This window comes from Equus przewalskii, chromosome 12 (assembly GCF_037783145.1).
Source record: "Equus przewalskii isolate Varuska chromosome 12, EquPr2, whole genome shotgun sequence".
NCBI classification, from domain to species: Eukaryota; Metazoa; Chordata; class Mammalia; order Perissodactyla; family Equidae; genus Equus; species Equus przewalskii.
The window spans coordinates 10413651-10437807 of NC_091842.1; the positions used below are offsets into that span (position 1 = coordinate 10413651).

The following is a 24157-nucleotide window of genomic DNA, read 5'->3' on the forward strand; positions in this document are numbered from 1 at the left end:
GCTTTAGGGGGCGTTGTCCTTCGCCCCGGTCAGTGGAAGGGGCTGGTTTGGGAGGGCGAGGCCGCAGGCTCCTGCTGGGCCCTTGACCGGTGCCTGCCCCTCAGTTTCCCCGTCTGAGCGACGCCACCTCTGCTGTCCTGTGCAGGTTTGCCATGCTTTCTTACCTCCATGGCTCTCATCCTGAAACCAGCCCCGGGAGGTTGCATTATGCCCACAGCCAAGAGGAAGCCAGGGCTCTGTACAGCTTGCCCGAGCCACGCGACAGTTGGAAGGGCTCAAAGGGGGATGGTGACTTGGGTCTGTCAGGGACCATCACCTCCCACGCTGGCCCCATGGCCGGGCGGTGAGGTAGGGGGCAGACTTGGTGTCCAGAGGACAGTAGGGCCAGCCCCTGCATCTCTTTGGCATTCAAGGCCCTTCACAACTAGGCGCTACCTACCTCTCCAGCCTCACCTGCGCCTGCGCCCTGAGTCACAGCCCCATCCTCCTCCTGCGCATGTTCTTATTCCTCCCCCACGCTCCTGGAGAGACACCTCTAACTTTGAAATGAGTGGTGGCCGGCCAAGGCTCTCCCCGAGAAATGTTAGCGAGTGCAGACACCCCAGTCTCTGCCCTTCCCATCTCCCCACTTAGAGCTGAATAATCTGAGGTCCAGGAGGGGAGATGGGTTGCCCAAGGCACAATCACACCAGGATTTAGCAACTGAAGATCAGCTTCAGTGTGGCTACTGTTTAGAAGGTGACATTGCCATCACTCAGCAGTGTCTGTCATTTTCCAAATGAAAGGCTGTCGGTGGCAGAAAGCTTAAGAGCTCAAGATTTGAATTCCCATCCTACCGTGTCCTAGTTATGTGGTGAAACTTCTCTAGTTCTAAGGAACTCTCAGAGGGTTAGTTTCCATGTCTGTAAAATGGGAATAACACAGTCTACCTCGTAAACATGCCTCGCATTGCTTGGGTGCTCCTGGCACTGTTCTGCAGGCTTCACATGTACTCATTCATATAATCAGCTTCATTTTGCCGAGGAAGAAACAGGCTTAGTAACTTGCCCACGGTCCCACGGCTAGTATGGACCCCAGCGGGGATTTGAGACCAGGCAGTTGGACACCAGAGGCTGCCAGTGTCACCGCAATCCTCTGCTGCCTCTCAGCGGTGCCCGGTTGCTATGAGGATTGAATAAGCTAAGGAGTGACTGGCAGCTACAGGTGCCCAGTACATGCCGGTTGTGATTAGTAACAGAAACAGAAACACCTATGGGGCAGGGCAGGGCAGGGGCCGGGGATCCAGCCTTGGCTGCCAGAGCCTGCAAAGGCAGAGTCAGGGGTGGCCGTCAAAGGAGTGAGTCTGGTCCTCCGGGAGGGAACTTCCAGGGGGCTTGAGGGCTTTCGGAGACCAAGGCCCAGAGCAGAGACGAATGTGGCCAAAGGCATGGTAGGTGTGGGGCTGGGGGGTGGCAGTGTTTTCCACGACTGGATCTCCTGCCCCCATTTCTGCTCTGGGCCTGGCAGGACCTGGGCCGAGATTCTCAAAGGTTCTGGGGTGGGTGGTGTCAGGTATCTGGGTGTCTCTGGGAGAGCACCAGGGGGCAGTCACTTACTGTCATATCTAGGCCCAGGGAGAGGGGAGGGGAGGATGGGGAGGCCCAGCCCCAGGGTGCCTGCACGGGCAGTCTCAGCATTGGCACTGCTCCAACCCCTTCACAGGTGAGGCCAGTACAGCCTGAGGCCTGAGCTGGCAGGCTATGCTGCCTGCTTAGTGGGGACTGAGTGCTCCTCTTTCAGAGCTGCCCTTCCTCCCACCCAGGCTGAGGGATTGGCCTGGGGCGTCCCTTCCGGGGTTCAAGGCTTTCAGGCTGGTGAGGCCTAGAGAAGGGGTCTTCAGGATCTTTAACAAGGCCACTGAGGGCATTGTAAAAGGATAGCTCAGCCACCAGGGCTCAGAGAGAGATGGGGGTGGGGTTCAGAGAGGGAGAGGACAGGAAGAAGCGAGAAAGTGAAGTGGTGGGGGTGGGGGTTTAGAGAAAATGAGAGACCTCTGAGAAAGGAGGAGGTTACCATGTGGGAGAGGGACCTTGGTGTCCAGAGGGGTGCAGTGATGGGGGAGGGCTAAGTCAGGGAGATGGAGGATCAGAGAGGGACAGGGAGACCCAGCATGGAGGATGGGAGCTCAGAAGGGGAGCAGGGCTGAAGGGGTGGGAGAAGTCAGAGGGAGGCGCTGGGTGGGGAGAGGGCTCAGTGACCTCTATGGTCATCCATTCACCTGATTAACTTCTCAATCTCCCTGTCCTATTGTCTCTGTAGCCTGAACACAGGCTCTCCCAGCTGTCCCTAAGGGACTTTTGAAAGGACTTCCCTATATCTCTCTTGTGGAGGGGGATCATGTGGCACAGAAAGGGTTACCCAGACCCACCTGGGGTCAGGGCCAAGGCTGAAGGCCTTCCTCATGCCAGGCCCTTGTTGGTCCTGCATAGAGCTGTCCTTGTATCCCTGGGCACCCCTGGGACTTTGGCCTTCCTGCCATTGTTAGGGGACCCTGGGAAGCTGCCAGTCTTTGTGATTCCCCCTTGGTTCCCATCCTGCATAGGGCCGACAACACCAACAGACAGTCAGGGCAGAAAGGGCCTCTGGGGCCACCCAGGCCCCTCAGAATGGACACTGAGCCTAGATCAGGGCTGGACCCCAGGCCATGCCTCCAACAGGGAAACAGCTGGCCCAGACCCAGAGCTGGCCTCAGCCCAGTGCGTCTTCCAGAACACAGAGCTACTCCTGCCACCTCTATCCGTTCTTTAATCGAAGCCTTCCAGGCACATTCTGCCCTGTTCAGCCCTGAGGCGGGGGTGGGTAGATGTCCTTCCACTGAGGCAGCCCCTGGACCACCGGTGCTGCATCTTGACCCAATCACTGCCACCTTAGCCTGGGCACATTCCCCAGGGCCTCTTGTCTGGGAGAGCAGCAGGAGGGCTAGGCTTGACCCCCATTTCACCCAGTACCAGACTCCGACTAAGACCAGCCCAGGCTCGCCCAGCTGCCCTCACCACGCAGCCTCCTCCCTCTCCTCTGCTTTGGTCCTGAGCTGCCAGCTCAGTTGCTGCTGTGCAAGTCTGGGCCTAGGGCCCAGCCCTAAGCTCGGGGGCTGTCCGAAACTCCCAGGTCCCACTGTGTTCATGTGGGGGTGGGGTAGAGTACAGAGGTGCAGGGGAGGTCCAAAGTAAGGCCAGCAGATAGGACCCTCTACAGGCTGATCCCTGTCCTGGGCTCTGCCGGGTGGGGACAAGGGCTTGAGTGGCTGCCAACAGACCAGGGGATCCAGGGTGTAACTGTCAACCCCATGGCCAGGGACTGGGCAGGCTCCAGTCCTGCCTGACTCTCCACTTCTTTCTTCGCTTGGTTGCCCCTCCCCCCATCATGAAGGCGCTCTGGCCGAGCCCTTTGGACCCAGCACTGGGGTCCTCTGCAGCCATTCTCTGGGCAGCTTTGGCTCCCTGACCTGCACCACGGACAGTCTGTGCCAGGCAAACCCTGAGCCGATCCCGTAGCAGGGAAGATGATGGTATCTGGAAACAATTTACTCCCCAGCAGCCAGGGCGTGGGGTCTGCCCAACCTTACAAGAGTGTGAGGTCAGCAAGCCCCAGGCAGGGAGTCACGACCTCAGCAGATCCCCTCCTTCCACCACCACCCTGGACCCCCACTTCCAGTCTGTCCCCCAACACTGCAGAGCCTGCTGCTGCCACATCCTGGCCAGGACCCCCTTTCCCCCTCCCCCTGGTGGGACCTATGCCTACTACACCTCAGCACACTGACCCCTGCCTCTCAGCTGGCCCCTCCCAGCCACTCTCCTCTAAGGTCTGGATCTTGTTTCTAAAGCTTAGAGAAGCTTAAACCCTTTGATGACTTGGTAGCCTGCACTCAGCATGGCCTTCAGTGCCTTCCAAGACGGGGCCCTGCCTGCCTCCCTCACTTGCCCTCTCCTCTTGGAGCTTCTCCAGCCTGAAGGTGCCAGCCTTCCAGCCCTTGCCCATGCGATTCCTCCTCGCCTATCACACAAGGGTCACTTCTGGAAAGCCCTCTTTCCCTCTCCACTGAGATCCCGCAGGATGTCCCAGCCCCTCTCTTATGGCATAATGCTTTGTCACTGAGCTGTTTCTTCCACTTGTCCCCTTGAGAGCAGGGACTTGGACCAACTGGCTGGTTGCTGGGCCCAGAGGAGGTGCCAACAGGAAGGGCAGGTTTCACAACTGGGAGGGAGAGAAAAGGAGACACCCAGGGATCAGCCTGGAACTGAGGGTGGCTTGAGTACCCCATGGACCCCTGGGGGAGCTGGAGCTGGTGACAGGTGAGCAGCAGCCACAGGGGCTTGATGTCTTTGAGGGAGCCTTCGTCATCAGCATGGAGCATGGAGCACTGGCCCTCAGACACCCTTCAGCTGAGCAGAGGGGCCCAGATGCTAGATTCATTGAATTAAGGCCAGCGTCTGAGTCTGTAGACCTGAGGGACATCAGAGGCCTTTTGAGGGGGACCCACTGAAAATCAGGGAAAGGCCTGCAGAGGCTTGGAACTGCTCCTACACCACCACAGCGGCGTGGGGACTCATCAGGTCTCCCAGTGCTCACTGCCAGCCCCTCCCAGTGGAGACCTGCAGACCTGAGCCAGCCAGCCCTGTCCACTCTGTCCAGAGGTGCTGCCCCACATCCCATGCCTTCTGAGCTGAGCTCTGGGCATAGGGCCAGCCCACCCTTAGCCTCCCCTCCTGCCGTCTGCACAGGCCAATGAACCACAGGGCATCTGAGTTTCCTTGACTCCTATTTCAGTTTCTACTGGAGACTGGGGCCTGCTTCCTTTGCAGGGACTGAATTCGTCCCCTCCCACCTACTCCATGCCCCAGCTGTGTCCCAGATGATGCCTGAGCCCCCAGGACCTCAAAGCTGCTGCCCTTGGACTCCACTCCTGTAGCACCAACTGACCCCTGTCTGCCCCAGGCCACGGCCTTGGACTCTGGGTGTGAGACCTCTGGCAGCTCTTTCCAGGCCATTTGGCAGCCTGTCCCCCTTGAGTGGCCCTGGTCCCCAGGCTCAGCTGTATCCCTGTTGTCCTCCTCCTGAGGCTCTGCCAAGCCTCACTGGGCAGGACTTCAAACTGTGGAGACCCCCTCTCTCTCCCCAGCGCTGTGTGTGAGTTAATCTGCCCTCCCCTGCCCACTTCAGGACCAGCTGTGTGGACCCGGGACCAGAAGTCTCTTCACTTCTCTGAGGCTCCGTGTTCCCAGCTGTTAAGCAGGACTAACGGCACCTCCTGGCAGGGCTGACATGAGGATCACCTGGTCAAAGGCTCGGCACCTCCCCGCAGGGCTGACGAGAGGATCACCTTGTCAAAGGCTCGGGACCAGCTTTCCCACGCTTCAAGGGCACCGGCGAAGGAGCTGGCAGCCTTGCTATGGCTCCCTCTGACTAGGCTGGAGGATGCAGCCATGCCCCTGGAGGCCAGGGCCATCCAGTGGCCAACAGAGCGAGGGTGAGAACTGGACGGGCTGGCTCGAGGTTGTGCCCCCGGGACGTGGGCATGTGTGTGTCGGGGAGAAGGGTGACAGATTTAGGAGATGGGAGCTCAGGAAATGAGGGTGGAAGGGCTGGTGGACCGGGCAGCGCCCTGCTTGACAGGCCCAGACCCATGCTGCCAGCTTGTTCCATGTATTTATTTTCCCATTGGCCTCCCTCCAGGTCCGGCGAGGCCTCCGACGGCTGGTGCCTGCTTTAGCTTTACGCCCGCTCCACATAGTGGTATCCCAACAGGGAGCCCGTACCAGGGAGTGGAAATGGAGAAGCTGGGCACTGAGGGGGGGTAGTGTGTGTGAGTGCTCCAGGCCCTTCCTGCGGGGTGCTGCTCCTCCCAGGGACCTGGGAAAGTAGGGCTGTGGGCTTAGAAAAGAACCGGGGCATGTCTCACCACAGCCTCAGGTTCTGGGACCTTGTTGATGGTGGCAGGGTGGGGTCTCTCAAAATCCTGGGGACTTGAGACCGGGCTCCAAAGCCCCCGTCTGCTTTCTCTCTCCCCCAGGTCCCTCGGAACCCCTCGTGGGTCAGATGAGAGGGTGCTGGGTAGAAGGAGGGCAGACAAAGGTGGGTGTAACTGTTCCTGCCTGGGCCACTCAAGGCAGCCCTCCTGGAGTGACCACCTTCCTCATTAGGACTTTGCCTGTCTTCCTCCAAAATCAAGGCCACAGTGCCCTCACTCTCTGTAGGCCGCCCTCGGCCTGAGAGCCCAGGTCCCACCCTGCAGGCATGGGCATGGGGGAACGGGTCCTTCGACAAGGCCCACCTCCCCTCAGAAACTTCCCTCAGAAAGTCATCCACGTGGTCCTGCCCCTCTCTGGAAGGATAATGAAGGCCGTAAGGGACTCCAAGCTCCCAGGAAGCTCCCTCCCTCAGCCCTGCTCTGTCCCCCTTCCTGTCACCTGACCCCAGCCTGGGTGCCCCTGAGTGTCAAAGCCTGGGCCAGGCGCCTCTCCTGGTCTCCCCGCTCCCACACCTGGCCCTGTGAGGGACACCACTGTAGCCACAGGGCCCAGCTTGGGGCTTGGCACACAGCAGGCCCTCAGCAAAGATGATGAACGTGTGAGCCAGCAAATGGCAGCAACCCCTAGGCCTCCACAAACACCAGGGTCTGAGGCAGGGGCAGGCAGGTGCTTCAAGCTTTATTTGAGAAAAACAGAAGGTAAACGTATCAAAAGAGTATACAGGCTGGCAGGTGGGGATGGTCAGTGGTCGCTACTGAGGGTGGGCAGCAGGGCTAAGGCCTTTACTTGGCTCCAGGCTGTTCCGACTTCCCAGCTTCTGGGCCCCCCAGCTGAGCACGCGCCTCGAAGGTGACAGGGATGGTGATCTCCGCCGACTGGGTGGCTGACTTGGGCATCGGGGCCTCGATGGTCAGAGTGCCCTCGGGGGACAGGGAGGAGGAGACCAGGGTGGGGTCCACACCTGGGGGCAGCCTGGACATGCAGAGAGCAAGGACAGGAGTTACACACCGGTCTGTCACTGCACCCTCCTCCGGCCCCCACCCCACGATCTGGTACTAGGACTCACGAGTATTTTCGGGTGAAGCACCGAGAGATGTAGCCGTGCTCGTCCTGCCTCTCTTCGTGCTTGCCTGGAAGGGGAGGGAGAGCAAAGCTTTCAGGAAGAGGCCGCCTCGCAGGCCCGCCCACCACCAAGCCTGCCCCACCCCGGGGCCGGGATTCATGGAGGAGGAAGACTGACTACGGAATTTGGGGGCCCCAGGACTGTCCTGGGCCCTGAGAAGCTTCTGGAAAGTTCAGGAGGGGGCTGGGGCGCGGCGCCAAGATTGTGCACACGCCCCTTCCGCAGACCCGAGCTAGGGTCAGGGACAGCGCCGGGGATAACGTCCTCTCCACACTGGCCGCAGGCCGGGTGCGCGGGTAGGCCCCAGACCCGATCATTTGGGGGTGGGGCTGGGGGTTCACCCCGGAAAGGGGCGTTTCTTCCCTTAATAGCGCGTTTTTAGGGCCGAAGAGACCTTTAGGAACTACCGCAGACCCCATTCTAGAGCAGGGGGCACAGGCCAGGGGGCAGCGTGCGGAGGCTGGGCCCCCCCCACGGCTCTGGCCAGCAGTCCTTGGCTAAGTTTTCCCGGCCCAGGCCTCTCGCCCACGTCCCACCCCCACCCCGCCAGCTTCGTCCCCGCGGGGCGGGGGGCTCACCAGTGATCTCCACCACGCCGTCCTTGGTCTTGACGGTCAGCTCCTCGGGGGCGAAGTGGTTGACGTCCAGGGACACGCGCCAGCGGTCGGCCGTCTGCCGGATCTCCGAGACGCCGCTGCTCAGCTGCCGGCTGAGCGCGCGGCTGTAGGCGGGCCCGGGCACGGCCACCGCGGCGGGGCCCTCGATCGCCACCCCGGGCAGCGAACGCACGTAGCCAGGCCAGCCGCCGTGCCGGAACCACTCTGCCCACTCTTCAGGCATCCGGGGCAGCCCGAAGGCCTGGTCGAAGAGGCGGCTCTGGGCCGGGTACCAGTCGCGAAAAGGGTCCCAGCTGGGGCTCCGCAGGAGCGAGAAGGGCACGCGGCGCTCGGTCATCCCGGCTCAGCTCTGCGCGTCCGGCTGTGCTGTGGCTCGGAGAAGTGCGCGGCTCCGGGCCTGCGGCGCTTTTATGGGCCTCCAGCCGGGTATTTTTAGCAGGCGGTGTTTCAGGTCTCTATTAAAGGCAATGACGGGCTGGGGGCAGCCCCTCCCCCGCATTCCTCCCCCTGCATACCCCGGCGGGGGCGGGGCGAGGAAGGCCCGGCCCACATCTGGAACCTTCTCTTGCTCAGGAAAACAAATGACTGGAGCACCGATGCTGGTGCAGTGCCCACTGCTGGACGCTCGCAGGCCTGGGCGCTAAAGCGCTGGGCGGCCGACTGTGGACAGTCCCATCCTTTTGTCTAGAAGGACAAAGTGGAGAGACGTTGGGCTACCTATTCCCAGGCCACGCAGCTAGAAAGTGGCAGAGCCAGGATTTGAACCCCAGGTTGTCTGTGAAATAATATGTTAAGGAGCAGGCTGGTATGATTGTTGGGACTGTGGGCTCTGGAGCCAGACTGCTTCTGCCACTAATTGGAGGAACTTGTGCAAGTTAGACACTGGGTGCCTTAGTTTCCCCATCTGGCAAATGGAGACGATGATGGTGATGATAATGCTTACATCTTTGGGTTGGTGTGAGGATTCAGCAACTTCATGCAAGTAAAGACTTCAGTCCAGGGCCTGGTGCATGGTAATTATTGTTTACTGTTAGTATCATCAACCTGAAATGGAAGGCAGGGAGGAGGAGGGAGAATGTGTGTGTGCCCCTGTTGCAATGGCAGTGGTCGTGTGGGTCTGGCCATTTTCTCTGTTCCCTCCAGGGGGGCTGGTGCAGGTGCGTGTCCCGGGGCTCAGTGCTGAGAGAGGTCAGGAGGAGGTTCTCGTCTCCCCATTGTATGTGTCCTTCCTGGAGGAGCCCTGCACTGGGAACTGAAGTGCAGCAACCTTGACTCCAGTCTGGGCTTTGCCATTGACTCCCCCTGTGATGCGGGGCAAGGCCCCTTTTCTCTAGGCCTCAGTTTCCCTTTTTGCAGATTAGGATCTCAAAGCTCCTTTGCTGTTGATGATTGCGGTGGCACAAAGGGAGAGGGGGCTCCAGGTGGTGACCTCCCCTCCTCTCTCTGATCACCTTGGGATCCAGGCCTCTATCTCCCAACTCTGGGAGAGGGCACTGCCCCCAGCTCCCACCATAATCTTGACGTTCTCTCTCCCCTGCCTTCACAGGCATGACCCGGTCGAGCCTTCCTTCTCCCGACTTATGGCCTATGATCCCTCCTTTTTAGATGAGGGAACAGGCTCAGAGAGATTAAGTGACTTGCCCACTGTCTCCACTGGGACACTAGCAGAGTAAGCCTCTTGCCTCTCTAGTGCCCAGGGCTCACACTTTTGGGGTCCAACCGTGCAGTCCCCCAGTTCCTCTCTTTCCGAGGCCCACTCTGCTTGCTGTCCCTCTTCCGGGGCTGGGCTGGGGCTGACCTCCTGCCAGTTCTGCAGGGGGCCTTGCACTGCCCAGGATACCTGAGGGGCTGGAAGCCAGACTCCAGACCACTCACCTCGATGAGCCAGGGGTAGCAACAAGTCTCATGCCCTCTCTGGGCCTCAGTTTCCTCTTCGAGAGAGAGCTCCTGGATGCTTTTCTTTCTTACCCACCTGCTCCCCATCAGGAAGGAGCTGGGGCTGGCCCATGAATCTGAGGTCACCTCTGGAAAGGCCTCTGAGCTCCTGGGGCTCTGGTGGACCAAGGGTGGGAGGCAGACAGGACCCCTACCCTCTGCCTTACCTCCCTTGCTGGATCATGTCATGAGCCCAGTGGGTCTCAGTTGGGAGCTACTGGCCGCTCCCCAAGGGTCTCAGCTTCGGGAAGCCCCAGGCCTTTGCTCCCTGGCACTCCCAGCCCCACCCATGCCCAGCTCTATAAAGTCGAGGTGAGGTCAGGAGCCTGGGGGGCCCTCGTCCGCCCCTTCCTGCCCACCTTGGCCCAGACTGGAGCCCAGGTGCCCCACCCTAGAGGGAGCTGTCAGGTGTGGTCATGGATGCTTTCAAGTGTGGCCCTGCCAGGCCCAGCGACGCTTTGGGTGGGGGCCGGCCTGGCTGGCTGCCAGCACTTTGAGACACAAGCTCCTTTCATAGCTCCCTTCATCTTGCCTGAAACCAGGGTGGGGAGGATCCATTCCTGCTGCCCCAGCCAGGGGAAGTTGTGCAACCCGGGGTGCAACCCCTCCTGGCACACTGCCCACAGTGGGTGGGAAGGCAGAACCGAGAATTTGCATCCGTCCTCCAAGGGGCAGTTCTTGAGGGACTCTTAGATCACCCTGCCAATCACGAGGTAGGGAACAAGGGTGGCTCTGGTGGTGGTAAGAGGGGGTGGGGGTGGGAGGAACTGGGTTTTGGGGTTAGACAGGCTGGGCTTGAACCTGGGTGCTGGTGTTCACTGGCCTGTGACCTCTCTGAACCCCCAGGTCCCCATCTGCAAAACGTGACTGTTAACACGCTCATCTTGTGGGGTGGTGGTGAATCTCAGATGCAATAATAAGTGTGAAGTGCCCTGTGCTCAGGAAGTGTCCATCATTATTAAGGGAAGAGGGCCTTTCGTTGTGCATGTTGAGACTTAGACTAGTGAGAACTGCCCAGTTGTATGCGCTTTATAGAATGGCCAAGTCTCTCATGAGGCCTCCTGGTCTCTGGGCAGGGGAGAGACTTCCCAGGCAGTCCAGGGAGGGCTGTAGGCTCAGGGTGAGGTGTGCAGCCAAAAGTTGCCTGTGGGGACTGGGAGGATTGGACCAGGCTCTCTGGGGTCCCTCCAGCCCTGCCCAGGTGCCTTTCTTCCAGGAGGTTGCACCCCTGCATCCAGGCACAGGGCTTGGAAAGAGGAGCAAGGGCTGACGTCAGCCCCACCTGCCCGCCTGGCCAGGTATTCTTTAACAATCTTCCACTCTAGCATTCAGGCACTGAGCTGCCAGGCGTAGTGTTTCTGGGATTAAGAGGACAAGTCCACCCCCAGGTATTTCCCAGAAGCCATGGGGGGTGGGGGAAGGTGGGCCCTGCAGGGTCTGGGATTCGTTAATCAAAGGGGCCCTCCCCACAGCCCTAGCCCCAAAGTATGGGGTACTCTGCAGCAGCCCTAAGACCAGCCTCCTCGCCTGGCAGTGTGCCCAAGGCCTTGGCCACATAGCCACACCCTCGGCAGATCTTTGCCAAGTGCGCTGAGCCGGTCCCTGCCTCACTGCCCCACCTCAAAGAAAGTGGGAGAGTCTTCAGGCAACTGCCCCAGCTCCCCAGAGAGGCCTGACAGCTGATGGATTGTGCCAGTCGCTGGGCCTGCTGGGAACTAAAAACGTGGGCAGCAGTAATTAGAGCACATGGGGGTGGGGGGGCACCAGGTCTTTCTGGAAGCATCTAGACACTGCCCCTCGGGGGAGTCCATTTCCATCTCCAGTTTGCTTAATCCCCTAGGCCTCTGGCTTCTGGCTGGCCTTGGGATCACCTTGCCTCCATCACCACTGAGGGGGCCAAGGAGGGGCCAGGTGGAAGGGCTGGGGATCCATCCTCCGGCCCCACCTGCCCCACTGTCCGGCAGAAAGAATCTCTCTCGCTTGGGAGTCTAGGGATCTGCATGTCTCTCACTCTGTGACCTTGGCTGGCAGCCGGCCCCCGTGACTCATTTTCTTCATCTGTACAATGAGACCATTGGACTGGATGTTCTCTAAGGCTCCTTCCAGCACCGTGAATCAACAGTTTCTCCTGCACTGTCCTTCCCCCTCCAGGGCCCCTGCACTGCCTGCTCTGCCCGCTAATGCTGCTGGAGCGGGTGTGTATGGTGAGTGGAGGCAGGGCTGAGGGAGGACCTGGAGACGTGGCATCCCCTGTGGTGCTGTGGAGGTGGGAGGCCCTGCGCCTGGAGCACCTCATGTCTTAGGTGTCCTGAGAGCCCTTCTCAGGTGGAGGGGTCCTGGAGGAGGAAGGGCAGGGGCCTGGACTTGGGACCCTTTTGCTGAGTATGCCCTCAGCCAAGAGAGGCCAGTGGGAGGCCGGGGGACTTCCAAGAGCATCTCAGAGATGCAGGGGATGCGGGACGCCAGCTGGGACACCCAAACTGGGCACAGGGCACTTGTGGCTTGCTCCCCTGCAGCTGGGGCCGCAGGAAACCAATTAAGGGAAACAGGACACAGGAAAGCCCTATCCAGCCTTCTGGCTGCTGGGAGGGAAAGGATGGGGGGGTCCCCATGGCCCCCATTGGCGGAGAGACCAGGAGAGGGCCTACTGTACCCCAAAGGCCCACGTCCCGGCAAGGTTCCCCCACCCCCACCCCATCTCCTCCTCCTCACTACCCGATGCAGAATTGCAGTTTCCTGTTTTCCTGCCTGCCTTCCTGGTTGTATTTTTCCCTTTTCCCAAGGTACAGAGCAGAGGCTGAACCCTCAGTCTGTGGGAAGGACAGAGGCCTGGTATCCTCCCCATCCTTCCCCGGGGAGTAGGTGCCGCTTCCCCAAATAGTCAGGGAGGGTGTTGAGGACAAGAGCATCGGGCTTCCAGCCTGAGACGGACCCTGCCCCTGCAGGGTGCTCTCCTCTCTGTCCAGCCTGTTTCGTGCCTCCTGACAAGCCACCAACCCGCAGTTTTTCCTCTCTCTGTCGCCCTCTAGTGTCTTGCTGTGCCACCATGCCTTGCCTTTGTCCCCATCCTCCCTCAAGGTTTCTGGAACCACTGGAACCCTGGCTCCCTCGTTCACTCGTTTACTCATTCAACAAACATTTAAAGGGTGCCTATTTTGGGGATGCAGAGACCGAGAAGACATGGCCTGGGTTCCAGAAGCTCACAGATTTAGGGAGAGATAGACATGCCAACAAATAACTGGAACAGTAGCTTGGGGCCCTAAAGGCAGGAACAGACCCAGAGCTGCAGGAACCAGAGGCGAGGGTGGCCACTGCAGCTGGGGATCAGGAAGGCTCCTTGGAGTAGGCAGCCCTGAGCTGGGCCTTGAACCATGAGCTCACCTGAGCCTGTGCAGGTAGAGAGGGGCATGCATGGGGGCCCAGGGAGGAGGGTCAGCTGGACTGAGGTGTACTGGAGATAGGGACAGTGATGGGAGGAGGTTGGAAGGCTAGCAGGAGGAAAGGATGGCAGTTCCAGGTGGAGCCATTCGGAATGCCTTCCAAGCCCTAGGAGCTGATGGACTCCGTCACAGGATGCAGGGTCCACAGGGCAGGGAGTCCTATTTCCTTAATTCAATACTGTGTCCTCAGAACCAGGGACTGTGCCTGGCACGTAGAAAGTATGTGTGCAATAATAATATATAGTTATATAACATAATAAGTATGTGTGGAATGAGCAAATGAATGGTCAGATTTGCATTTTAGATATAGTGGGTTGGTTTGGAGGGGCAAGACCGAGGCTGGCCAGCTAGTGAGGAGGCGGGCATGGGAGGGGACCAGGTGAGGGGTCTGAGGGTTGTTGGGCCAGAAAGGGAAGAAGTGGCACCGGCTGGGGGCAGCCTGGTTGTGGGTGTGGAGCAGAAGGCAGTCAGGCTGGGCAGTTAGGGAACGGAATGGGCCAGCAGAGGGAGCCTCTATGGGCTCACTGTGAGAAAGGCTGAATTTCTATACCCACCTCTGGGTATGTTTCATGCCCCCTGTCCAAGAGGTGGCATCTCCAGAGCAGGGCCAAGTCTGCTCTCCCTGTAGCCCCAACCGCTTGCCTGAGGCCCAGTTTTGCTGAACTTGTATAAAGGGTTAGAGATGAGGGGTGCTTCCTTGAACAGCTCCCTCAGCAGAGTGGAAACAGCCACTGGCCAAAGGCTCCCTCAGGTACCCCTTCCAGTCTGAGGGAAAAGAAACTGGAGTGGGGTCACGTGCTGTCCCCACCAGACCAGACCAAGGACATGTCCTATAGCACAACTCACACAGATCAGAGCCCTGGACATGTCAGCTGCCCCCTCAGCAGAGGTGGACCAGGGTTCTTAACTTGCAGGTCCGTAAAGTCTTCAGGGTTTGAGAGCCAAAATTGCACGCCATATTGTGGGCACGTGCACCTTCTTCTGGGGAACGGGTTCCCAACCTTCATCAGATTCCCTAAGAGCAGTAGATTCAAAACAAGGTTAAAATCTACCACTCTAAACTCTCCCTCTCCTGTCCCCATCCTAGTGCCCAGCCAGGGCCAGACACACGGTGTTTTCCTTAAGTGGCCACTTCTCCAATGCTCCCTCTCTGCCAGTCCCTGAGCCCAGCACTCTCGGGACAGTATTTCCTTTTAGCTTCCTCTAGTCCTGTGTGTCCCACAGCTGGAAGGGTGGGAGCCCAGATTCACAGCCACAGGATGCTCCAAGCTGTGTTCTAGTGGCTCTGGACACCCCACCTGTAGGCAGGGTCCTGTGTTGGCCTGTGCCTCCACTCTCTGCCCCCGCCTCATCCACTGCTGAAGCCGGGCGGGCTGTGGGGGTTGGGGGGTGGGGGTGTTCGAAGCCCACAGGGTCTCCAGGCTGGAAGGAAGTTCTTCTTAGGTCCCTGTTTTCCTCCTCACCGAGCTGCAGGTGCTGCAGACTCAGGCACGGAGGCAGGGCGATGGATGCACTGGGCTCTGGTTCCAGGGTGCCAGCTCTTCTCTCTGCGGTCCTGAGGAGTCTGAGCCCTTCTCATTTCTCGGGGGGGGGAAGGACCTGAGGACCCCGCACCTTCCCCAACTCTCCAGGTGCCCAAATCCACAGAGGCCTGGTCTCACCACCTGCCATCCGGGCACCGAGTATTTTATTGGAGTCCAATTTTTATCCGCACCGCGGAGAAAGAGGGAGGGGGAGATAGAGAAAGGAACCCGGACAAGACCCCAGACCCCTCCCCCCACCGGAGCCCAGGGCATCTGCCCCGTAGGGCCAAGGAAGACTTTGTGAGATCCCTGAGGGCCCCGGGAGGAGGGGGCTGGGAGCAGCAGAAGAGGGCTAGGGCCACTGCTTCCCTGTTGATGTCCCAGGCCAAGGCCCTCAGTCTAGATCCTACCCTTTCTCCGAAGGGCTGTAGCACCCCTCCCTGGGAAGCCTTGGCTGGCCACCTCCCCACCAAACCACGAGGAGGAAGTGCTCCCTTGGGCACGCCCTGAAGCACACATTATCCTATGCCTGTGACCCTGTCCTGCCATCTGGCCCACGACCCAGACACAGGGACACCGGGGCCTGCTGGGTCATCAGACTACATTGCTTTCCCTCTCCTCACAGGCTCCTCTGCCCCTCCTCTCTTCCACCTCCTGACCTGAACCCCTTTTGATCTCAGGGTCAGATGCAGTTGTGGTCTGTGTGTTCCACCTCGTATCACGCAGAAGGCCAGGCTGGTGTGGCCTTGGCCCAGTGCATGGCGTGAGGGCTGGAGGAGAGAGCCTGGCCTGGAGAGGAGAGGTGGGACCAAGAGGGAGCTCCCTGATCCTTCAGGCTGGGGTTTAGGGGCCCACCTAGTCTGGGTACTCCTGGGCCAGGGGAGGCTGTGGGACCAGCCTCCAGCCCTCAGCCAGGGTCCTCCTGTGGCCAGCTCAGAAGGAAGCAGCTCCCCAGCCTGGATGGTGGTGCACCAAGGGTTAGGCCATTCTTCTTTCCGTCTAACTTAGATCCCGCTTGCTGTCCCACCTCCTTGTCTGCCCAATGACAGAGAGGAGCCGAGGACCCTGTGGAGTGGGTATGGGAGGCTCCCAGGTCTGGCACCTTCAGAGGCGTCCCTGGGTCCACTGAGCTGAGGTCTCTGGCCTGGTGAGCTGGCATCAAGCAGGCAGCGGGGACAGGGGATCCCTGTGTTCGTAACGGCTCTTTGTTCCCTGGACACGGTGGGCAGGCAGGAGGTGGGGGTGGGGACCCTCTAGAAGCAGCAGAACCCAGCTCCTCTTTGTCTGCAGGGCACCCACCCTCAAGGTCTTCCCTGGCCCCGGGACCTCTTTGTAGCAGTGGGGAGCAGGCCCCTCTCGGTCCTGGGACCTGACTCCTCGCCTCTCCATGTGCCAGGGGGCACCAAGCTGTGTGTGTCTGGGCTCAGAAGCCCCCGCTCTCTGAGCTGCTCCGGCTGTGGTAGCTGGGACTGGGGGTCCGGGAGGGGCTGCGAGTGCGGCTGCGGGTCCCACGACTGCGGCTGCTGTAGCTTCCGTGGCTGTGGCTGTGGCCGGGGCTGGGGCTGCGGCTGGGGCTGCGGCTTGAGTAGTCGCTGCTCAGGCAGCTGGAGGAGGATGAGGGGCTGGGCCGGTAGTAGGGGATGGGACGCTTCCGGGCACTGCCGGGAAGGAGAAGCCGATTACAGGTCATCCAGAGCCCTGAGCTCTGCCCGGTGGGCCCTCGCTCAGGCCCCCAGCCCCTCCCCAGCAGTGGCCAGGGCTTCCCTGCCTCAGTTTCCCCCGAGCCTTGACCTTGTAGTGCCCCTGCCCAAACAAGACTGGACAGTCAGTGGTTATTTGCCAATTTCATGTCGACCATTTTGTTCCTCCTCACTTGTCTGCAGGAAAAGGGGACCAAGTCTCTGCTTGATCTGAGTAGATGCTCAATAAATATTTGTGGTATGAGTGAAACTTTAAACTATTGACAACTCACATTAACTACGCTAAGCAGTAGCTTCTGTGCATGGAAGGGTTTGTGGATAGTGCCCAGCCCTGCTTCTCTGTCCCCCATAGAATCGAGGGTTTGGGTTTTTCAGGTGACTCGGAGGGAACAAGGAGGAGACCCCCGGCCACTGCTGCCCATGCCCACGGCCCGGCCCCCTCTCCTCACTCAGCTACCTCCCGCCGGCCCGGAGTTAGTTTGAAGCCAGGAAGCTGTGACCCGGAGAAAAGAAAAGAGAGTGGTTAAGGGGGCGACAATGCCCCATGGCGTGGGGTTAATTCTGAGGAACAAAACAGGTGTACGTTAGTGGGAGGAGGAGGCAGCCTGGGAGAGGGGCTGAGGTGGGTGCCAGGTGGAAGGTCTGGGGGTCCGGCTGTCTTAGGACCCCCCCACCGCATACAGGTGGGGTGTGTGACCTGTCTTGGGGGTGGTGTCGCAAGCCTGGGGGTCTGGCCTCTAGCTCTGGGGGTGCCGAGAGGAGGTAATGCCCTCTCCTCCCTTGGTGTTCTGGACCATCAAGGACTAGGAAGGGCTAGTTTGAGAATCAGACCATGTCAGAGCTGAAAAGATGCTCAAGGAGACCTGCTCCTTGTTCGGACATGAGAACCAAGACACAGAGAGGCACGTCGATCTCACAAGGCTGTGGCAGAGCTAGGCTCAGAATTTTGCCTGTGGCCCTCTACCCCATGTCATGGGTCTAGGGATTTCAGTGTGATGCAGACTATAATCTCCCTTGGAGACCCAGGCCCAGATCCTCCAGTTCTGGCAGAGATGCTCTGATCATGGCTTCTGCCATGTCAGCCACACTTTGGGCACAGCCCCACTGGATCGTGAGGGGAAAGTGGGAGGGACGTTTCTCCCACACCATGCTAGAGACCAGGCTGCTGGTGCCTCCTCCTCCAAACTCCCCAGGGGGCTGGGAGGTTAGTGAGAAAAGGAGAGGCAGACAGACGGACGGACAGCTGAACAGAGCCAGATCAGCTCACATGGGCATCTCCCCTGCAGCCTGTGGAGAGGGGGTCCGCCTGGCCCCCAGGCTGGCCACAGGCTACTCGGCAGGCTGGACCTTGAGATGAAGGAGAAAAGGAGACGTCATTGCCAGGAGATGAATGTGGGGAGGGAAGGAGGGCGGGAGGGGAGCCAGGAGAGATGGCTGGAATCGTCCAGAGCTGAACTCCATGCCTGCTGCTGCCCACCCAGACCCAAGTACAGAGCCCCTCGCCTCCATGGGCCTTCAGGCCCCCACGGGGGACCCTTCCCTTCTTGAGGCCTCTCTCCTTCCGCTCGATGAACCTCCGTCCTCCATCTCTGAGACCCACCGGTCCCCAGCACCTCAGTGCTGGCCTGTGTCCTCCCTGGGCCCCCTTCCCTTCACTGAATCCCCCTTCCTCTCCGTCAGCCCCACCCCTCCCTGCACCCCGGGGTCCCTGCGGCTGGCCCAGGCCTCTCCATACCTGGTGATGCGCCGCGGCTCCATGAAGCTGGGCGAGTCCCGGCGCCGCTTGCGGATGGGCGAGTAGCTGCGGGAGCGGCGCCGGGCGCGGGCGGCCTCGGCCTCGGCGTGCCTCGCGCGGCCCTCGCCGTCCTTGTCCCTGCGGGCCCGGCCAAGGTGAGAGAGGCGCCCCGGCCGGCCCCACCGCCGCGCGCACCAGAGCCCCCGCCAGGCCCCGCCGCCACCCGGGCCCGCACTCACCGGCCCGGCGGTTTCTTGGGCGACGGCGAGCGGCTGGGGCTGCGGGCCCTCTTCTCCGCGGAGCGCGAGCGGGACTTGGAGGGCGAGCGGCTGGAGCTCCACGAGCGGGGGTGCGGGCCCGGGCTGCGCGACGAGCTCTTCTCCTCAGGGCCGCCGTGCCGGCCGTGCGCGCCCGGGGACGGGGAGTTGCTGGCCGGCCGGGCGCGCGGGGGCCTCTCCTTGGGCCTGGAGGAGGGCATGGCGACAGGGGACTCAGCTGGGGAGAAAGGGGGCTTAGTAGGGGGAGAGGGGACCCCGGGAACAGGGAGGGAGCTCAGCTGGGGAGAGAGGGGGTTCAGTGAAGGAGCGGGACAGAGTGGGGAGAGGGGGCCCCGGGGACAGGGAGGGGGCTCAGCTGGGGAGAGAGGGGGCTCAGTGGAGGGGAAGGGATTCAAGAGGGGAAGGGTTCTATGGGAGAAGTTTATGGAGGAAGGGAAGGGTTAGTGAGGGGGTGGAGGTTGTGTGTGAGTGTAACGGGGGAGGAGAGTCAGGAGGAGAAGGATGTTCCTTGGTGGGGATGAGGGGCTGGGGGGGGCGGAGAAGGATCGATCGGGATGAGAAACTCTGTTGGGGCGAGAGTGATCAGCGAGGGGAAGAGAGGGCTCGTTATGTGTGGGGAGTGATCGATGGTGGGGGAGGGGTCGGTGTAGGGAGGGTGCTTCCTGGAGGTTGGTGGGGGGCGTGATCAGTGGGAGGGGTCGGTGGGGGGGGAAGGGTTCTCCCTGGAGGTTGGTGGGGGGAGCGATCAGTGGGGGGAAGGAGTCGGTGGGGGGAGGGTGTTCCCCGGGGCCGGGACAGTGCTCAGTGCCGGGAGGGGGCCCCATCTCCCAGGGCGGAGCGCGCTCACCGTTTCGCGTGCCCGCCGTGGCCTCGCTCGGAGCCGGGCTCGGGCCCGGGCCCGGGGGCGCCGCCGCCGCCGCCCGAGTCGCTGCTGGAGCGGGCCCTGCTGAGCGAGCGCGACGAACCCCTGGGCGGTGCGGGCCGGGCGCGCCGGCGGCCCCTGCGGCGGGGCGCGGACGCAGAGGACCGCGAGCGCCGCCGCCGCCTCCGCCGCCGCCGCCGCCGCCGCCTGGCCGGCCCGCCCGCCGCGCGGCCTCCTCTGCCCTGCGACGACGGCGCCGAGCGCGGGCTCGGGCTCTCCTTGCCCCGCGCGGGCGGCGTGGCTGCGCCCGCCTCCGCCTGGTCGCGGGCCCTGGGCGAGGGCGAGCTGGGCTTCTGGCGGGGAGAGAGGCAGAGAGGGCACGGAGGGGGCGGCGAGGGAGACAGAGATGGAAGCAGAGACAGAAGAGAGAGGAGATCGCGAATGCAGAGAGAGAGGGAGGAAAGAGACAGAAGTTAGAGAAGCAGCAGACAGAGACAGAGGAAAAGAGGAGAGATGAAGAGAGAGAGAAAGAGGACAGACCAAGAAAAGGAGCAAGAGATGGAGGGGGAGAGAGCGGACGGGTGGGGTGGGGGGAGAGAAAGAGAGGGGGCTTTCACCGGGCCCGGGCCGGGGGCTGCCAGTCCCGGAGCATCGCACACACGGTTCCCCGCGCCTGCCCTGCCTCTGCCTCTCCTGAGTGTCCACCTTCTGGCCTCAACAGTGCAGCTCATGCAAGGTTCTCGGCATGCAAAACACAAGAGGGACGGAGCGGTGGGGGGAGGGGGCAGAAAGGGAGGGGGCTCCAGGACGGGTTCGGGGGCTGGCATTGCCCCCCGATGGGACGGACGATCCCGGCGGAGAGAAGAGAGAGGGCGGGCACGGGGAGGCCAGGCCAGGGCCAGCCCACCAGGCCAGGCCCCCCAGCGCGTGGGGGTGGGTGAGGGATGGAGGGGGCACACGGCACACAGATGGGGGTGGGGGCGGGGCGGGACAACTGAACTCAAAACTGAACGGAAGAAAGGGAGGAAAAACAGAAATAAAAAACAAAATCCACAAATGTCATTAGATACCAAAATCAAAAACAATGTCTGAACTCCTGGGGAACTGACATTTTTCTGTTAACATTTTTCTTTCTTTGTTTTCCGGCCCTGCAGAGACCTGTGGAGCTGTCAGTAGCACCCGACTGTCTTTCTGTTTCTCTCTTTTCTTTTTCTTTCTTTTTTTTTTTTAAGTTCTGATTTTTAAGTCCCTCTTGGTTAACGTCCACTTACCAATAAAGTGGCACTTCCTCCTTTAGTAGGTAAGATGTGTAAGAGAAGGGAAAAGTGTGGTAGCGTAAGTTCATCATTAGATTCACAAAAATGCAAGAGAGATAGAGAGAGAGAGAGAGAAACGCAACCACCCCATTCTAGGCCGAGAGGAGGCCACACCGCCTCTGGAGGAAGGACTGGCAGCGCCCGGCTCGTTGGGCCTGAGCAGGCACCTCTTGGGTGACCACTGGATAGAGAAGTCAAATGTTTTTCCAAAAGCGGAGTTCGAACACAAGGATGGGAGTGGGGGCACAGAAAACCAGAAAGGGTACCTGGTACCGTGGAAAGGGCCCTGGCTGGGAATCAGGGATCTGAGAGCCTGCTGCTACCTCACTGAGTGACCTTGTCCAAGTCACTCTCACATTCAGGCCTCAGTTTTCCCATCCACAAAGTGAGAGAATTCCTGATGGCCCTGCCAGAGCAAATATTCTAGAATTTTCTGCAGGTCCCTTGACCCCCCCCCAACCCCCCACCCTCCAGAGAGTTGTTGAGTACACTTGTCTGTTTATAAGTCTGTCCCGTTCCCCCTGCCCCCCCAGTCACCAGCACCAATTTGACTTTGAACATCTCCAGGGCAGATTTTGGGGTGGATTCAGCTCTGTAACCTCAGTTTTTATCACAGAACTTGGCATCTAGTAGGGCCTCAATGCCGTTTGCAGAGGAAGGAGGAATGCCCTCACGAAGGCCAGGGCCAGGGCCAAGCCAGGGAGTCCTCGGGGAGGGGCAGGGTCCGGGACAAGCTCTTTCAGCAGCCTTTTTGGAATGAAAGAACAAAACCAGCTGCCACCCCTCAGGGTACCTTGCTGCCAGGGACTGGAAGGAGGGTGGTTTCCTTGGCACGGACCTGGGTGTTTCCTGCAGGGGGCAGGGTTGTGCCAAGGCCACTCTGTGCAAGCCTGGCTCCAGCCTGGGTATGGAGGTAGAGTCAAGAAGTCAGCCCCATTGGTGGAAAGGCACAGCCGGCTTTGTGAGCAGTGAGCACCAGCCACAGCTGGTGAGAGCAGCTGGCCAGAGCCAGATGGGCCATGGATACCTCCTGGGAGAGCCTGGTGTTTCCTTTTGGGGCAGAGGCAGGCATGGGTGGGCAGAATGGATATCGCTGGGTACCCACGTGCCGGTCTGAGCACCCAGATCTCCTGATCACCAGCTCACCCCTCCCCCTAGGCTAAGGAGAGATGAAAGCTGGGCTCTTCAGCCATGACCCCTCTGAGATGGCAGTTCCATTCTCAACAGACATCACTAGGAGACCCTTGGGTCCCCTAACACATACCCCCTCCACCCCAGCAGGTGGCCAGTGCCTCACAGCTCCCAAGCCCCCAGCACTGGGTTCTGTCATCCAGCATCCTTTTCCCTCCAGAGGAGGCAAACGACAGAGATGTCTCCAGGTTCCTCAGATTGCCTGTTTCTTTCCTGTCCCCTGGGTTGTCAAAGAGTATAAAGTGGTACCAGGTGGGAAGTGGGGGACCCCTGGAAGCCAATGCGTAGCAACCAAGGAGACGCTGGAGCCCGCCTTCCGGAAGCCTTTGCTTTGGTGGGTGGGGGCAGCGAGGCAAGCGGGCAGAATGCTAAACTGGGGAATCAGGTCCTGGATGTGAATCCTGGCTCCACCCCGGACTCTGGATTGGAGCTAGCTACTTCTGCCTCCAGGGAAGAGGCCAGCAGTGGGGGAAGCAGACCCAGAGCCTTGAGGTTCCTTCCCACAGGCATTGCAGGGCCCTCTCTACTTCCCACTGTAGGGCTGGGAGTGTAAGAAACAAAAAAGGTCTGATTGGGTGGATGCCCACCCATCCTGGTGCGGCCCCCAACCACGGAGGTCCAAGCCGCTGTGTTGATCTAGAGGCTTCCTGCCTGGCATGTCTTGAAGTCCAAGCCCTTCCTCACTTCCCTCTCACCTCCTGCAAGCCAACTGGCTGCCATAGCCCAAGATGATAGTACTTGGCAAAGTGGAACACTCTGGAATCAGCCCTGAGACCTTTAAGGATGTGACCTGACTCTGGGGGCCTCAGTTTCCCCATTGATAAAATGGGGACGACTAGGGTCTTTGCTGGGTGGGCCTGTACGGGGGCTGAGAGGTCTTTTTCAGAGTACAACTCACTGTCCCCTCGCAGACTGACAGGGTCAGAGCAGTGCAGGAAGACCTTGGGCCCCATGGGGCGTCCCCCAAGTGCCAGGAAGGCGGACGATGGGAGGAAGGCACTGCTGGGCAGGGTGACAGGTAGAACCTCCCTAGGGCCAATCTCACGGCCTTGTCCACCTATCCCTCCAGAAGGCTTCCAGGAAAGGTCCCACGATCCTGCCAGAGGGTGAGCCTCGTCCTCTGCTTGGCTGGATCTTAGTCTTCCCAGGAACTGAGGGAGATCCAAGCCCAGGAACTTCATCACCAGACAGGACTGGGGTGGCCAGGGACCGCCAAACATCTCCTCCAAAAGCCTGCTCTTTGTGACTCCTGTCCCTCTTGCCTGGAACTCCTCTCCTCTCCTCCTTCTGCCCCCCCACACCCCGCAGCCTGGCTAATGCCTATCACCTCTACCCTCAGCTCAAGGCCACTGCCTCCAGGAAGCCTCTCTTGAGCCTCGCACTGAGTCAGATGCGCTCCTCTATGAGCCCTCAGACCCTTGTTCCTTCCTTCAGTATGGACTGTGCCAGGCTGTGCTCAGGCTGGGGCTGCCATGACCAGCAAGACCTTCCCATCCATGGTTCAACTTTGCCCCTCTCAGTCCTCCAGTCTGGCAGGTGGGGCCGTGAGCCCAGGTCTGCCCACCTCTTCCCTGGCACGGACACCCATCATGGGCCCTGGCCCAGGGGCGTGCTCAGCGGATGCTTGCTTAGTGTGTGCGTGAATGAATGAATGAGTGAGTGAGTGAGTGAGTGAGTGAATGAGGGATTAGCCGGCCCCTGAGCCCTGCTCCCAGGAACCCCTCTGCTCCTTGGTACCACCTGCTACCTGACACCTTTTCTTTTGCTTAGGTAAGAGATTTTTGAGGGGAAAGAATGAGAAGAGAGGAGGAGGTGACAGTGTGCTAGCGGATGCTGGTGTTCTTAAGGACAAGACCAAGTGAGCGTCTGGGACAACCACCCCCTCTATGCAGCACTTGAGGATCCCATTTCTGGGGCCCTGGTCACATCAGGCACTCCTTGAGGGTGGGGCCTCCACTCCCCCCATTAGGCTGGGACACAGTCTCCTCCGTCAGACCAGCAGTGCTTTCTCCCTCCCTGCACAATTTCCTTGTCTGCCCTCCCAGCACTCCCCAGGGCTGAGGAATATTCTGAGGGGGTGAGCTCCCCAGGACCTGCGCCTGGCGTCAATAGGAGGGGAGTGGAGTGTGAACAGCTGGGCCTTCTCTTTTTAAGGCTGAGGATGGACGCCTCACAGGGTCGGGATGTCAAACTTCTGTAGCTGCTCCCAGATAGGACAGGAAACAGTTTAAAGGGCAAGGCTGGGGAGGCGGGGGTCCCTGAGGACCTACTTCTGATGTGTACCCTTAGTGTGGCTGGAGGAGCACTGGGCTGCAAGTCACAAGTCCAGGGACCTAGGCCTGGTTCTGCCTCGACACCTTGGGGGACCCTGACTCCTACTGACTGTCCCTTCTGGATCATCCGGCACTGAGGGACCACATTAAGCTCAA

General features: G+C 60.3%; 2 protein-coding genes and 1 long non-coding RNA gene across 3 annotated transcripts in view; 1 reads left to right on the forward strand and 2 right to left on the reverse strand.

The window, feature by feature from the left end:
* The first annotated feature begins 544 nt into the window (after positions 1-544).
* Positions 545-8751, forward strand: LOC139074853 (uncharacterized). Its single transcript, XR_011524711.1, has 2 exons — positions 545-1429; positions 5200-8751. It is a non-coding gene; the product is annotated as an uncharacterized lncRNA (long non-coding RNA).
* HSPB1 (heat shock protein family B (small) member 1) lies at positions 6668-8131 on the reverse strand. Its single transcript, XM_008535358.2, has 3 exons — positions 7710-8131; positions 7075-7138; positions 6668-6980 (listed from the first exon to the last, which is right to left on the reverse strand). The coding sequence occupies exons 1-3, from the start codon at positions 8083-8085 to the stop codon at positions 6791-6793; spliced, it is 630 nt and encodes a 209-aa protein (XP_008533580.1). The 5' UTR covers positions 8086-8131; the 3' UTR covers positions 6668-6790.
* A 6042-nt stretch (positions 8752-14793) lies between the features above and the next one.
* Positions 14794-24157, reverse strand: part of SRRM3 (serine/arginine repetitive matrix 3) — a 55600-nt gene continuing 46236 nt past the window's right edge. Inside the window, exons 12-15 of the mRNA XM_070567691.1 lie at positions 19207-19574; positions 18321-18545; positions 18082-18219; positions 14794-16304 (exon numbers count right to left, since the gene is read on the reverse strand). Of these exons, the coding sequence (XP_070423792.1) occupies positions 16070-16304; positions 18082-18219; positions 18321-18545; positions 19207-19574 (966 nt within the window). The 3' untranslated portion in view covers positions 14794-16069. The remainder of the gene's footprint in view (positions 16305-18081; positions 18220-18320; positions 18546-19206; positions 19575-24157) is intronic.